The 16,186-nt window shown below is 40.0% G+C and overlaps 1 protein-coding gene across 9 annotated transcripts in view; it reads left to right on the forward strand.

Moving 5' to 3' along the window:
* Positions 1-16,186, forward strand: part of LOC110984795 (SH2 domain-containing protein 3C-like) — a 47,290-nt gene that overhangs the window by 20,024 nt on the left and 11,080 nt on the right. For 6 of the 9 annotated variants that reach the window (XM_022245304.2, XM_022245305.2, XM_022245303.2 and 3 more), the window contains 4 exons: positions 632-793; positions 10,380-10,486; positions 12,136-12,259; positions 15,130-15,238. In XM_022245304.2, coding sequence (XP_022100996.2) covers positions 10,397-10,486; positions 12,136-12,259; positions 15,130-15,238 — 323 coding nt within the window. In that variant the 5' untranslated portion in view covers positions 632-793; positions 10,380-10,396. Of the gene's footprint in view, positions 1-318; positions 406-631; positions 794-2,072; positions 4,942-10,379; positions 10,487-12,135; positions 12,260-15,129; positions 15,239-15,299; positions 16,174-16,186 lie in introns of those variants that run through there. The other 3 variants (XM_022245309.2, XM_022245302.2, XM_022245316.2) reach the window with 3 other exon arrangements.

Here is a 16,186-nt window from a genome sequence, read left to right on the forward strand (position 1 = left end):
AGCCAGATTCATTCTTTCTGTAGCCTTGTGTTTACACAATATATGGTACCGTTACATTATGTACTAAAATATTCCTCTGAATGCGGTCTTCTGTTTGATCTATTGAATGTACCGGTTACACTCAGCTAATTGTTAGCTGATGAAGAGGAACTTCACGGTGGAATGATCACACACTCGTCAATAATGCATTTAATTACCGGTATGTGGTTGAACTTGAATGACTCTTCAGGAAAAAGTTCACTGGGTATGGGTGACTGCTTTCTGACAAAAGCTTAGTTCCTGTACCCTCTAAATTAGATGGGGGTCTATGTACATGTACCTGTAACAGTAGTTGTATGGTATGTGTTGACAGGATTGTCAAACACTTTCATTGGGTACCGGTATACTTCACCATTTGTCTGCATAGTGAGTATTAATAATGTGTGTGCATTTTGTGGAAATGGCTGATGTTTGCATCTTAAGATTGCAATTTTTAACAGTGGTTAAACTAAGAATTTGTGTTGAGGTCAGTTGTATTCTGTCTCTTTAATTTGATTTGTTTCTAAACTAGTCACGTTTCAAGTTGGACAAAACCTGCCTGTGTACATGAACATTGTATTTCAGTTGTGGTTATGCTCTGTCTCTTTTGCAGCATGTAGCCGTTTGATGATTGACTTCAAGTGGGTGTTTCTTTGCGGCGTGTACCGATGGCCCCATAGTGGTTCTCTACAACTTCCTGTCCTTCCCATCCATATCAACGATAACCCACTGAATTGCAAAACCAGGGGAGTGATTTGTCTGCTCTGACTGAGAGGTAGGCAGATTCTGTCTTCGCTGTTCTTCAAAAGCTGTATTTGAAGTACCGTACATTGTACTGTACATGTACAAAGTGGTATTCAAAACAAAGTGACAAAAGAAATAGAAAAACAACAGAAATATGGTTATGATGGTACAAATGCAGTTTTATGAAAGATCATTTGTGTTTGGACTTGAGGTCTGAAAAACCACGGTGATATTCCTGGAAAGTGTGGTGAATGCATACCAGCAGTGATAGTACTAGAATGTACAGGCTTGGCACACCTTCCCTCTTTTGTAAACAGTTTGAAAAAACTTCAGCCGTTGTTTGACACTGCTGGTTGGATACTGTGATGCTGCCTTTCTAGGGCCACCTTAATAGGAGAGCAACTTGACAGTAATTAAGTTTGCTTTTTTGCAATCCTGCAGGGCTGTTGCTTAACTCTCTTTCTTGTCAACTTTTGAACATGTGTGTTTGTTTAGTTTGATTGTAACTTTTTACCAGCAAAAATTAATAAATGAAATGAAAATGAAATACATGTCGTACAATACATACTGTTATTATGGTGTGTTTGCACATTTTAAGTCATTCAGTTTCATGGGCATTCAAGGCTCCAGTTTCATCAGCCATAATTTCTGCTGAAGGACTTTCCATCTGTTTAGTGTTTTTATTTTCGATATATACATGTACAGTATGTACATGTACACTGTATACGCATGAAACGTTCCTTAGTACCATTATACACACATGCAAATTTTCTGTGAATCACATGATTTCCTCTCTCTTTTTTTTCACTTTTCATGATGTCATTACAAATGTAAAATCACTGTCTGAATTGTGAGCATGGACTTCACCATTTACCGGTACCTCAAGACCCAGTTGGCTGTCAACATGAAAATTGAACCCAATCCACCAGCCAAGAATTTCCATAGGACTGAGTAACCACAGTCATAGTACACCTTCTTGTTTAGGGCGGGTCTGTCCTCAGGGTGCAGTAAACTGGTGTTGTTTGCACTCCTCACACCTTGACAATGAGGGTCATTGGAGGGCTAGACAAACAATAACAAGCCTCCTGTGTTGGGGGTGCATAATGCCACCTGACAGTTGACCAATAGGCTAGGGTTGTCCCTTGCACTACTCTGTAGTTTGTGGGTTTCTTTAATTTTTTTCTTTGATGAGGGAGTTGTGTATTTGGCACCTTCCTTTGTTGTTTGGTTGTAGCTGTCAGCAATAGGATTAGCGTTGATGGGGTGATTGATGTTGATGTTGAGAAAGTACAATGTGTTTTGGGGTCTACAAACTGAATCCACAGTCCAGTGTGGCTGAAATCTTCTGGTTGAAATGTGCTACACACACATGTACATACATTTTAAAACTTTGTTGGAACAGGATGTCAGAGAAATGCGGGCATGGTTGCATCATAGAACCCCAACACAAAACCCAACAAAATACACTTTCACACGTTGACATCTTTTTCCATTTAATAGTACATGTTCATATAATACACATCACATGAACATTTCATTTTCTGCTTCATGCAAGCTATTTGAAATACAACTAAAACTGCCAGATTTCTCAATCATTTCAGTTTCAGTGGTAACCTTCTGTGGCTTCATGGCCAGACCAGCGTACCAGTACGTGTACTGTAAAGTACATGTATTATGAATGCGCACTGTAATGTACTAGTATTGTGAATGCGCATGTAGGTACCGGTATCGTGTACATGTGCCCTAATGTCAAGTCCTCAGTTGTGTACATGTATCTGTAGCTGAGGCAGCTATCTTTTTTAAAACCATTTTAAAACTGGTGAGTCCCAGCTACACACTATATGTAACTGCCATACAAATGTACTGTTCATGTATTTGTATGAACATTAGTCTGGTAGTAGATTTTAATGACATTTAGAAATTTGGTGTCCAGCTTTGCACAGGATATCAATTTGCTGATGTAGTTTTGCACATGAACAGGTGCCTGTACTTGAATAACAAAGTGAGGCATCCAAAATGACCGGAAGACACCTCTCTGGCTAAAACCTTGGCACCATGGCATGAAGAATAAATACAACACAACACGAAAGGTGATTTATATGCAAGGATTTGTGAGGTACTATTTGGTTACTCATTTTGCAAATCAGGCAGGACATGAAATGCACTGCTTCATTGAAGGTCGTTGTCACCTGAAATGAAAACCCCACTACCAGCAGACTCAAATTCAATAGATATAGGATAAAATACCAATACAGCAGATATCGATTCTGGGAACACCACCATTCAAATAACAAAGGGAGCAAACACACCTACCCACGGCAGTGTGCACACTGGCTCACCAATCAGCAAATTTTGAACTCTGTCAACTTCCGCTGTGTACATTTTGATTAGAGTGTGTCAATAATGTGTATGTCTGTGTGTGACAACGTGTGTTTGATGAGATTGGTGTTGGAGTGAGTGATCACTTGCCAATAGCCTGGCATTGATGGAAGTTACATTTTAGTCCTTCAAGTTCAACCAATCATGGCATGTTAAGAACAAACTTTATAGTACTTTGATTTGTTGGACTTGGTACATGTACATGTAGTTGCTTCATTCCCTTGAAGCACATTCACATGCATCACCTGTTGCAGATTTGAATCGGTACTTCTTTATGGTACGGTAGTTACTGAACATTTAGTTTGTCTTCAGAAGCGAGCTTCCACATTGATCAAATTGATAACTTGCCAACTACCGGTATTGTACACACCTCCTGGTTCACCAAAAGAGGTGAAGATACCGTACCAGTATTAGCCATGCTACTGTTTGCCTGGCCAGTCACTGGTATGCAAGGACTTGTTTAAATGGGAAACTGGTGTGCTGTGTGTGAAGTGCTACAACAACTGTTCGTCCAACAGGCAGGTGAACTTTATTTTGAGGTCATCAATTTCAGTCAAAAGGAGTACTGTAAGGTGTACTGTTACACTGCTGTCACTTGGAAAAAACTCTGGCCCGATAGTATGCACTGTACATGTATGCAGCGATATACTGGTACTTTGTGTAGACTCAGCTGAACAGCCCAGCAGGGTTCCATGGAATGCAACCACATGAACTCATGACCAACCTGAAACTGATTTTTGATGCATGTTGCAGATTCCCAAGCATCGTTGCATGGTTGCATGGTTTAGACAACCTCTGATGGAAAGTGTATACTCGTTCAGACTTCAGTGAAAAAAGTCCTGGAGATACTGGTACTGTATGTGTCATAAAAATTGGTCCTGTCGTACTTCTAGGAATACCGGTACAGTTAAACATTTTCACAAGGAAACTTTCAAAAGTACTATTACTTGTGAACGTACAGGTAGAAGTCCATTCACTGCCGCAGCATGCTTGTTGTTAGTTCCAGCGTTACGTGTATGTTTATTGTCTGACTTACCAGTAGTGTACTTTCTATGAATATCACAGATGTTCTGAAATTTAGGCAAAACTTTTGCCTGTGCACAAGCTGCAGTGGTAATCAGTTTTGAATGGCACTCCATCAGATGGATTAACTGAAACTCAGTCCCGAGTCCTCAGGCAGTTGACTTGTTAAACAACCAGCCTACTGGTGCTGCATGTTTACTGCAAGTTTCAGTGAGACAATCAGCTGGTGGACTTTTGCTGGAGCCTGCATCATTTGTACTCTTTTGGCCGAAAGCAATTTAAGGAGAAATTGTGAAGAGAACTGGATCCACATTGTCGACCAGGTTCACATAAGGTCAGCCGTCTCCCTTTGACTGGAGTTCCCCAGTTTCCGTGACTGTGTTTGCACAGCCATCAACCCCAAAGTTTCAACAAGTTTCAAAGTACGTCACTGTGCCAACAATCATCCGGTGGTATCGTCTGTGATGTAAATGAGATCAGCCAGTAAATATCATCATTCTTGTATACTGTGGGTACCTACATGTACTAGTACCCTGTACATGTACATGTACTAGTACATCATAGTCTGCCGTACTGTACCGGTAGCTTTGGGTTTGCTGCAGGACTCTGGCAACTTGGAACTCCGGTGCTGCTGGTTTAGATTCGTTGGTTCAATCAGGAGACCAGTTCTTGATTTTTTTTAAGCCAAGCTGATGTACGGCATGGAGAGACCAGGATACCATCGTTCGAATACCTGGTCCTATGCCAGCTATGCTCCTAGTTCACACAGGGCAACAGGTATGTACGGAAATTGTGTACATGTACATGTACATGGTGAACTTCGTTATTCAGGGGGTCTTTATTTTATCCGAGAACAATAATTTGGTTTTAGAGTCCTTGTACTGGTACATGTACATTTGTGTATAATGTACTACTATATTGATAAATGCCTTTTTAAATAAATTCATATGCAAACCTCAGAAGGTACTTTACATGTACAAATACATAAGTACATGTACATCTATGATAATACTTTGTGCTTGAAACCTGCATAGTTTGAAATGACTGGTCGCTTTGTCATGGTACATGTGCCTTGATTTTTTTGTGGTTTTTTTTCTAGTGAATTGAGTTTTAGGGTTACAGAAATACGGTAAAAATTAAAATGAATTCTGACATGTTTTGTAATCTGCGTTTGTTTGCCATACTAGTACCTACCAGTAGTCAAGTTGTAGATTTTATCTCTGTCATTCACACTTAATCTTGCTTGTATATAATTAAATTCTTCTGCCAAGATGTTGTGGTACAGTACCAATCATGATACTGGTATAAAAGTCTTCCTCACCTCAAGAAAGCTTACAGGAATGTCATGGTTTATGCATACACTTGCAGAACATACCGTGGATGAAAATTAGATTCAGTTACATGTAGATTGAATACGAGTACTTGCTGCATTTTCATGATGTCTGCCCCAATATCTGTTCTGATAGCTCTCTGAGATAACCATATAAGGTATGGACATGTATGCATCATCTGGCAATCACCAAAAACAACATTGCTAGAATCCTGAATTAACTTGTAAAAACAAACAGTATAATCATTGTGCTTACGATAGTAATGATGACAGCCAGTTAATATTTTTGTTAGGACTGTCTAAACGTGGTGAAAAATAAGTCACAGTTATCCATCATTGGCATAATAGGGTTTGAGGTACAACAGATTAGGGTGTGAACATTTTTTTTTACCTCCCGCATGAGTGGGTGTGGCCTCTAAACATATCTTGTCCTCAGTTTACTGCTGCAGCTGTCTGATGTGGCTTTGGCATCCATTAAACTTTTGGACTGTTTTGATGAATGGCCCCAAATGTGGAGTGGTTTGCAGCTTTTCATTGGTTGGAATGCGTTTCAGTAATGCACCAGACATTCCACTGGATTGCCCAGAAAATCGGCAGCCAAGCGTAACCCGCTGTGCCTTCAAACTAAGTCCCTGTGGACACAGAAATATCTGTCCCAAACATGATTGATATTGACAAAGCCAGAAACTGACTGTGGATGAGTTGATAGATGTTTGTTATCTTTGGATATGGTTAATGCATATTTTTACCAACTCATCAGTCTGTATTCTGGTGTAATTTGTATAATACCAGTATGACTCTGTGCACATAATCTACAAGTACAGTGTACACACATATACCATGTAGGGCTCGAGTTGTAAATTAATGACTTGACCACACAGCAGAAAGCACCCCCCTCCCACATTCACATATTCAACCAAAAGTTTGGCATCTGCACCCAAGTTTTTGTGTGGGAACTGATTAGACACCGGTGGTACATGTATGTGGTGCCACCTCATTCCTCTGCAAAAGATGGCCGCATTTTACACTTGACGATTCTTGTGGTTTTCAGCAAGAATGAGTTTGTTCCAGGAAAGAGGTATTTATTTAGACATACGGCCATTTGAGCTTTAATGTTATCCTAATTGATTGAATTTGGGCTGCATTGGTGGGTGTTGGTTTAAATTGAGTTTCAGCCTCCATTGTGAAAGTTAAGGCCTGGTGACAGTATAACTAAAATTGGATTTAACCCTGCAAACTTTCACGTACTGGTACACATACTTTTCACTATTATCACTGAAAGTTTTTATGGCTCAGCATGGGACATGATTCACAAATGGTTCGTAAACATGACAAGAGCACCATAAATATTAACAAACCACTTCCCTTTTATGACTACCCTGTAAACTGGCACACTAATTGCCCCTGTGCGTCTGCTAATGGGATCAATGGGATCATGTTCCTGTCTCCATTCCGAGTATGTGCACTGGAGTCACGACCCAGACCTCACTCTTTGAAGTTCAAGTATTAAGATCTTACTCGGGCTGAAACAAGAGAATGTGAGACTCACAGGGATCAGTGCTCTGTGCTTCATTTATTCCCAGCTGAAGATTTATCGCAGTTGAGATACATGCAGGTTTTTTCAAAACTTGAGCAGGGGGTTGTTGTAAAAAGAGTGTGCCCACTTAGATCAGGAAGTGGCATTGGTGAATTTGTATTCACAGGGAAGGGAGGAGCTGTTCAAAGTGATCCTTGTGCTACAGAATGCTATGTTAGTAATCCAGCCAAATTCCACTGTACCGGTATATATTCAACAATCATGGTCAATTTCAGTTGCGTTTTGCAGACCCTAATAATATGTTGGTTCGGTTGTGTTCAACAAGCAAACACTCTGAGATTATTTACCTTATCCTCTCAGATCCTTCAAAGCATCTACAGTGCAAAGATTTTTGGCAAGATTGTTCAGCATTTGGAAAGCTTCTGTAGGCCTACTTGTACACCCAGCCACTGTTACTGAACACGAGGCTTCATCCATGAGACCATGCACGTTCAGTAGTGTGGCAGTTGGGTTTCATCACAGTGTTGGATTTTGAAGGCTGTGGGAAGGAGTGTTGCAGTTCTGAATGTCAAAGGAGCCTGAGAGCTAATGACAAAAAAAACTTGCCAAAATGGATGTTTGATTTTCTTCACACTGAGTTGACTGCCAGGATGATACAGTGGTCAACGACACGGATTTGGTTCTATACATTATTTACTCATGTGTCTGCACTTATTAAGGTCTAGGTTTTACCTGTTCAAAAGTGCTACCATGTACTTGTACCTGTACAATCCTCGTTAAATTGAGCACATGTATATTATTTGGTGAGCATGATAATGTGGTACATGTACACTGCACGGTCTCTTTTCTTTTCTTTTTTTTTTTTCTCAGTTTCTGTGCATTCATTCTTGTATTCTGTCGCCAGATCGTTGGTTCATTGCTACATGTACAATTACTGTATCTTTGCTGGTGAGTCTTCCCATCTCTGCATGCATTGATTCTCTCCAACAGCCAGCTGCTCAAGGCTGCTCCTTCTTTTTGTAGCCCAGAGGAGGGGAACATCTCCTGGATGATGCAGATTACCACTGCCAATATATCTAGCCACGGGTGGCCACTATCACATTACACTTACTGGCATACATGTACATGTAGCTCCTGACCATCACCATGAGTGGCCATATCAAGTGTGATGGAATGCTGTGATAGATGTTGTGACAGCATGCAAACTGAATCATCCAAATATTATTACAGTGATTGCTCCCTACACTTGTGATAACATACTGATCATATGGCAATAATGTAAATACAATTTTCTCGTAGAGATTAATGGTCATATTCATACATCATTCCCTCTAGAAATTCCAAAGATTAATCATCATACAGCTTCCCCTGTAAAAAAAATCAAAGATACAACAAATTTTGTTTGAAAATTCAGTGAAAAGGTTTGTGGTACCAGTAGCATTTTGTGAGTACCAACGGTTCTCTGAAGAGAACTAGAGGGTACTCAACGTTTCAGACAGTAAGCTCTGTCTGTCGATAGGAGGCAGTCTCCAGGTGATGCACAAAGCATACCCCCGGTACTGTCCAAATTGTTGAGTGCCCTACGCGCAAACCTTTTTATTTAAATTAACACCTTCACCATGAGCTCAGAACTCACATTATTGTGGTGTGGAAGCTAGTTTTCATCAGAGATGTACATGTATTGTACATGTAACTGCACACATGTACATGTACATGGACGTGCACTGGTTCTGTGGAAATCTGAGTTTGTTTGGTGAAAACAAGCAACATTTTCCAAGCTTGCAATAAATTCAGAGGCTGTAAATTTAATCTTTTTTATTACATGTACCAGTACAATTTATTCACTGATTTGGTCAAGAAGTCATACATGTACACGTACAGCACTCCATTTTACCTTAAGTGGTACCGGTATACATGTACAAGTTACATTTACATTGCTGTCAATCCAGAACTCTGACATTCTGGTACATGTACCAGTACATAAAAAAATCTTTTTCTTGCTCAGTTATGCTTGACTTAACAGTATTATGATATCGTTTCCTCAAGAGGCTAATATACATGTGTGTAAAGACGAAGAGAATACTCCCCTATGTTGACAAATACATCTGCCGTACATTGCTCGGAATGTACATGTATCAGAAATACACAGCAATCAGGACCCCAAACAAGCATGCATTGTGTGACGGGACTGCAGTTTTTAGTTTAAATTTCCAAAGGGGCACATGTACGTACATATATGTACATTATACACATACCGCTTTGCAATGAACACACTCACATCATCTCCCTAGGCAATGCACATGACGTTTTGGGGTTCCTGCATTCATTGGCATTGATTGACATTTGCTGAAACTCGCTGCTCGTAAGAATTTTCCCAAATGCCAGCTATCAGATTACCTGGGGATGAATGCTTTTAGACATTCAAATAACAAGACAGGCATCTACCGGTATTTGCTGCTGTTCTATCCTACAACTGAAATATTCATGTGCAGAAGATGGCCTGTGGCGTGCAGTTCTCATGAATCTTACAGTAGGCCATTTGCATTCATGAATTTTTCCTCTACACAATTGCATCGTAATTTTGAATTGGAAATTTTATTTGTGTGTATACATTGTACGTGAATACGTAAATATTCCGGAGTTTTTACATGTACCCGGTACATAAAGAATACATGTGTAGTTACTGGAAAGTACAGTTTCTGGATACATTTTTAAATGCATTTCAGTGCTACACGTACCGGTACCTGTACATTGTACATGATGTACAGTACACGGATGCATTTATCTAAAACACAGCATCAGTTCAAGCATAGCTGTCAACTGTAAGTTTTATCTCATTTTTATGTAAGGTTTATCTCATTCCTGAAGATGTTCTGAATAAAGAACGAAATATTGAATCAAACATGGCTTTCATTAGTCTTTATGGAGTCTGCATAATATTGAGTTATTTGTAAGTTTTATGGAGGAGTGAAATAGCGCCCTCATCAAGTTGTCTGCATAGCCACACTTTACTCAGTTGTGGATGTATGAATTAAAGTCTTCTAAATACCGGTAAGAAAAATAAAATACCGTAGGCCCTGTACTGTACATGTTATTACAGGGATTCTGAGCAATCGATGTAAATTAATCTCTTGTCTTTATCAAGTAAAACTTAAACAAGTGAAATGTAGTACATGTTGGTACATGTATGGTCTTTTCTGGATGCGATCCTGCTGAATAAGCTCTCATCAAAGGACTGATCTGGTTCCCCTCAGGGTACCATCTGAGATTACCGTTCATCAGTTGACATATGTGTAAATCACTCGGTAATAAACACCCATCGGTCTCATTTGTTCAATTTAAACACAGGCCACTCACCCGCCAAGATGGCATTCCATCTGACCGTTGAGCATTGGCTGAAAGCCCTGGAGCTGGAGGAGTACTTTCCGTTGTTCCAACATTACCAAGCCGTTGAGGTGAGTTCTGTTTGGAAGAACATAATTTTTCATTTGACCAACCCCTCTCTTATTTTTTCTCTTTTTTGGGGGGGAGGGGACAATACTACCGGTACCACAGAATGTGCCTCTAGCCTGAAGTGTCCTTCATCCTCTTTACGTGTACATGTACTCTGATTTTAGAGGTGTTGGCTACCAAGCCAATTTGTACACAGTCAATTTCTATCTTGGCTCTTCATTTCCAAATTTTTGTCTGCCCTTTTTCCAAGTTATTTCTAGTCAAACATATTTTCCAATAACATCTTCAGCCAGAGCCCTTTCTAATTGTAAACTAATGCAGAATTTTGTACATGTATGATACTGGTATCAGGGTACATGTACAGTACCGGTATGTAAATGTTGGTACCAGCTTTATACCAGTGTACCAGTACATGTAACTGCTGCTTTAAGCTTCATGAATTGCATTTTGACTAACAGTCACATCTCTGTAATCCTTTACCTAAACAATCAGTGCACACACAAATTGGCATGAATGGGCCTCTCCATTGCATTGGCCAGTCTTCCAGTACATGCACTTTGGTGTACAGACTTATGTGTGTTTTGTTCCATGGGAGAATGCACAGACAGTTGACCAGTCTTTTGTTAATCTATTGTGAATTGCTATTATCCCTGGAGAATGGAATCCCCCTTCCCTACAGTGTTTTGTTGTGTTTTAAGTGACATCACCCTGTGACGTGGGTGTTAGTGTATTGTGAAACTTCACCCAACATGCCATGTCATGCATACACCTACTGGTAGGTATCTTTTAATCAGAGCAAAAAGATGGTCATTTGTTGGTTGTGTCTGAAAAAGTTGGTGTCACTGCATACTCTTACATGACAACAACACTGCACCATACATGTCCAGGTATGTCATGAATGCAGTATTTATATGTACCGGTACATGTGTATTCATTTGTGAAAGTTTTGCTTCGAAATCACAGTAAAAGGACTCCAGATAGCGTTACATGCAAACCCACATGTGGTCACACATGCTACTTCCAGAATCATTGGCTCTTTGTTCTTCCTCTCTCACCCAGAAAAGCAGAACGAGAAGCCCTAAACAAGTTGTATGGGTGCCAGTAGGCCTACAGTACATGCATACAGTACTGCAATTGTTAAACGTCTGTAGATAACCTTTTTTTTTTAAAAAAACAAAAAGTAGGATGAATTCTTACTATTCCTTGTGTGAAAGCTAGGTGGGCCTGATGTTTCCACCCATTTGAAGCAGATTTTTTTCTCAATATCGTTGGAAAAAAATAAACACTGTACAATGTACTGGTATTGCTTTGATGGACAGCAGTGTACCCAGTAGCTCCAGTTGTGTGTGGATTCAGTCCTCAGTTTCAGAGTTGTACAAAGCCTTCAAGTACACACATGTACCTGAACATTTATCGCATATTTCAGAGGATTCATCCAACTTTTCAGTTGTCAGGCAGTGTACTGGTACACCCCCTGCCCCTGTCAATTATCCAGTATATTATACTCTGAGCCTTGGAATGTACCCTTTACTGTGTGTTGAAAAAGCCAGACATGTACAACATTATGTGTATGTCGTCATTTGCACTGTGTATCCACTGAAGCAAGAGAAATTAGGGATTATAGAATTCCTGTCTGCTCTCTCCATGACAGAACCTGCTACACCTGTCAGAGAGGCACATTTCTGAGTTGGGGGTGACAAACTCTGCCCACCGGGCACGGCTGGCATCCAACCTGGTCTACATCAGGGAGAAACTCAAGCGAACAAGCATCACAGGTTAGTTGTGAACAACATTCACCAGAATTCCCACGATGCATGCACTAGTTGTATATGTTTTTTCTTCACCAAGCTGATATCATAATTGCACTGTTTTCCGGGCGGTGTTGAAACTGAGAGTTACAGTTGAGTTTAAGAATGAGTCTGCTCCAGGTTGTGACTGTAACTGGGTTTAATTAAAATGACTTATACCCGTCTATCACTCAAAATGTCACACATTGTCACCATTGTCAATGTCACCTTTCTGAAAGAAACACACCAACCAAGAGTTTTATTGTTGATGTTTACAATAATGTGCTCTTTCACAAAAAAAGGGACAGAGACATGTGTACGATAGCATTGTACAGGGTAATGGACTGGTAGTTTGTGGGAATGGGCAACAAAATGCTTTAAATGTGGCTGTTTTTTTTTTTTTTACAAAAGTACGGAAGCAGGTACACAGTTCCAACAAAACCAGCAAAAGCACACTCATATTTTTTACATTCACACTCATTGTGTACTTACGAGCACTTATTTTATTCCCTGATTCGAAACAGTGCAAGAACTGTTTGATATCTCAGAGCTTAGTAGAATTCTTGAACTTGACTGATTAGTAGATCGAATCTGAAAGCACCAATTATGAGAAAAATGTGGAAAAATCATTGTATGTCCATGTATCAGTGTGATTTTTTTTTTCCACCCCTCTCCAACATTCCTATGCTGAAACCATCAGGGTGATTGGACAGAAGTGAATTATTGCTCCATTAGTTTGCATTAACATGGAACTGAGCAAGTGCATCATAAATATTTGCAGGTCATCAAAATTCTGCACTTTGTCCACAGGAAAACCCAGAGGAATTTCAAAATTGAGTCTTGCCATTGGCTTCAACTACTGTGTAATGCAAGTTTTAAAAATAGATGTTTGGAATAAACCTTGATCACTTTTCCAATTGGTGTCCCATGTGAAATCCAAGAATGTTAGTTATTTTAAAACTTGTTATGATAATACTGACAGGTAATGACGAGGGAAAATACATACTTTACTCCAGCATTTCATCATGACATCATAGAAATTCAGCGTGGTATCATTAGCCAAGGACATTTTGGAAGGTTTCAGTTTTGGGGGGAGGGGTTCAAATGATTATCAAGTGTTGATTATATTTTACATTTTCTTAATAGAGTGTATAATAACATGGACACAATTGAAGGATTTTTGAAGAACAATCAAACATCAGGGCGAAGAAGCTGGAAAATTTTCTCTGAAAAGAATCCATAGGAACAAATTTTCAGCAAAACTGAGGAAGGTTCAGTGGAAGTGAGTTTGAGTGATCCCTTGTGCTCGTTTTCTGATGAGGGCGGCATTGTAATTGGACACTGGAACATTCTCCCATCATTACCTTATTTTTCTGAATAAAAAAAGGTGTCACCAGTCAAACTGTGTAATGTAAGGTGATCTAGCCCTCACATTGTTCATCGATAGTAATTTAATACTGGTACTAGAATACACATTGTACCTGTATGTTAAGGAATTTGACAGTGGAAATAGCCAATGTGACGCTGACATTGACAAGATAACAAACAGATGATGGCAGAGCTTTTTGTGCCTCTTGTCACTCTCTCCATTGTGCACCCAACAGTTCCACACCTCAAGTCAGCAGTTCTCAAGCGAGCATAAAGACTATCAGTATAGGCCAGTCTTAACACTGGTAGCTTGTCATTCCTGGAATAACTCAGTCCTGAGCGGCACATTGATTTTTACAGTGGACTGCGTTTTGTCATTGTCAGACACATCCTTGACAACTTTTGACATTGTAAACTATGGAGCACATCTAGAGGAATGCAGATAGAAGTCGCATTCTCCACTGTGGTGATTGGGGCCCAATTTATTCCTTTTAAGTTCTTTCAGATGGATGGAGGGAGGGCGTGACATCTGTCATGCAGTGATTGTACATGTACGTGACATGTAATTCATAAGATCTGAGGGCCTACCAGGTTTGGCGGCAAAACTGCTTGGCCCATACCATGGCCATACAAACTACTTGTAGCCCTCCAACATAAAAAATGCACACGGTGGAAGCTAGTTTACCCATGCTTCTGTGTCTGCCAGTACACTATGTAAGGTTTACCTGCCCGTAATTAAACTCATTGAGCCTTGGAGGCCTTTTGCTCGTTAGAGAATTAATAGTGGCATACATGTACAATACATGTAGGTGCTTATGGTAATTCAGTTTTCCTAATGTAGAAATGAGACATGCACAAAAGGTTGATACAGTATCAAAGTTGGAAGTCCCAATCAAATATTTGCCTCAGTACAGAGTGGTAAATTCCCAACATCTTTTATACATTAGCTTCAGGGAATACAGCTTGGCTGCATACAGTCTGTGTTGATACGCTCTTTACATTGATACTCAAAAAGATTTGTCTCCAGCAGTTTTAATATCCCATTACAACCAATGGCCAATACATGTACCTTATATGGCCAGTAATGAAATTCGATTGATGTAACCCATGCCAGTTATCAGCCTGTAATGTGCTTCTAGTATCCGGAATAGAGAGTTTATTGGTAGGGCAATATCATCCATGCAAGGTGCATGGGTACACCTGCATGCAAGTACACAACCGTACTTGTACTGCCTGTGGTTAGCCACAGTGTTATATTTCTTTGGGTGGTTGCTACCCGGTAGTCTGCAAGGATGACAAAAATACATGTTTGTGTGTTGACCTTTTAACAAAGACCATCTCTGACATGTTGGGTCTCAAGGTGAAAGACAGTTCCAGGTTACATTTTCCCCTGTAAACAAGCTTGTGAAATGAAAAGAATACAGTACATGAATAAACGTATGAAATCAAATACCGATGTTAATTGTTCCTGTGATTTTTGTGTTTTGCAGGAGGCCCGTTGACCACTCTGACTCAACCTAGACAGAGATCATCCATAGCTGGTTCCCCTTATGGGTCACCGGCTCCATCCCCATCCATAAAGGCTTCCTTCCGTTACAGGTGAGGAGATCACTTGTGAGAAACAAGTGAACGTTGCATATAAGCAATGATCAAGCTGTGTATCCCAGTGGCTGACTGCAGCTTGATGCCCGGAACAAAGAAAATGGAAAAATGTTATTAAATCCACAAATATACCAGTACATGAACGGTTTTATTCCATTTAATAAAATTACATGTGTACAGTGTTCCCTTTATCTGGTTTTAAGGGTGTTAACGTCTTGCACTATACACAGTTATGTGTGTACTCTGAAGTAACATCTCCCAGAACACACACGAAAAAATAAGTCAGGCATGACAGATTTTGCCTTGTATGGCATCACAGAGGGGTATTAGCTTTTGTAGGGTTTTCATCAGGACCTTTATCCCACCCCAGACGTGTGTTTATGCAGAAATAACAGGAAGTACACCAGTGTGAAGTTGGCTGATATGCGACTTAGATTCATTCATGCAATACATTTCATTTGTGCCGCAACACATGGATCACTAAAGTCATCAAACAAGTGTCAACTTCCCACTGCATCCCTGTGGCATGACTCACAGCATGTTAGGCAATCCCTCATCTCAAAACACCCCTTACAATCACAGAGTGATCTGATCCAAAAGTTTACTATTCAGTCAGTCCTGTGTGTGTCCTCAGCCTTGGGTCAGGGAGGTACCACTATGGAGTAGGGTAGATATACATGTACATGAAAGAAAAATAAAGTATATTAAGGTCATGGTTACCCCAGCAAGGGGTCTTTTGACTAATACCCCTGAAGCTAGTTCATAAATTGGCAGTTATGCTTTGGTTTTACTTTCACTGTCAGCGGTTGGGTGGGGATGTAAAATCTTGTAACTCTGTTTTTGAGCTGGGCACTGTGAGTTAGAACAGTAGCACACTTAGCTGTAAAGTACTTAAACTGCTGAAGTCCAACAAGTTTAGTGTCCTGTCAGTGGTAAGAAAGACAA

The sequence above is a fragment of the Acanthaster planci genome, linkage group LG11 (genome assembly GCF_054643075.1).
Source record: "Acanthaster planci isolate LZ-2023a linkage group LG11, COTS_SCS, whole genome shotgun sequence".
In the NCBI taxonomy this organism is placed as follows: domain Eukaryota; kingdom Metazoa; phylum Echinodermata; class Asteroidea; order Valvatida; family Acanthasteridae; genus Acanthaster; species Acanthaster planci.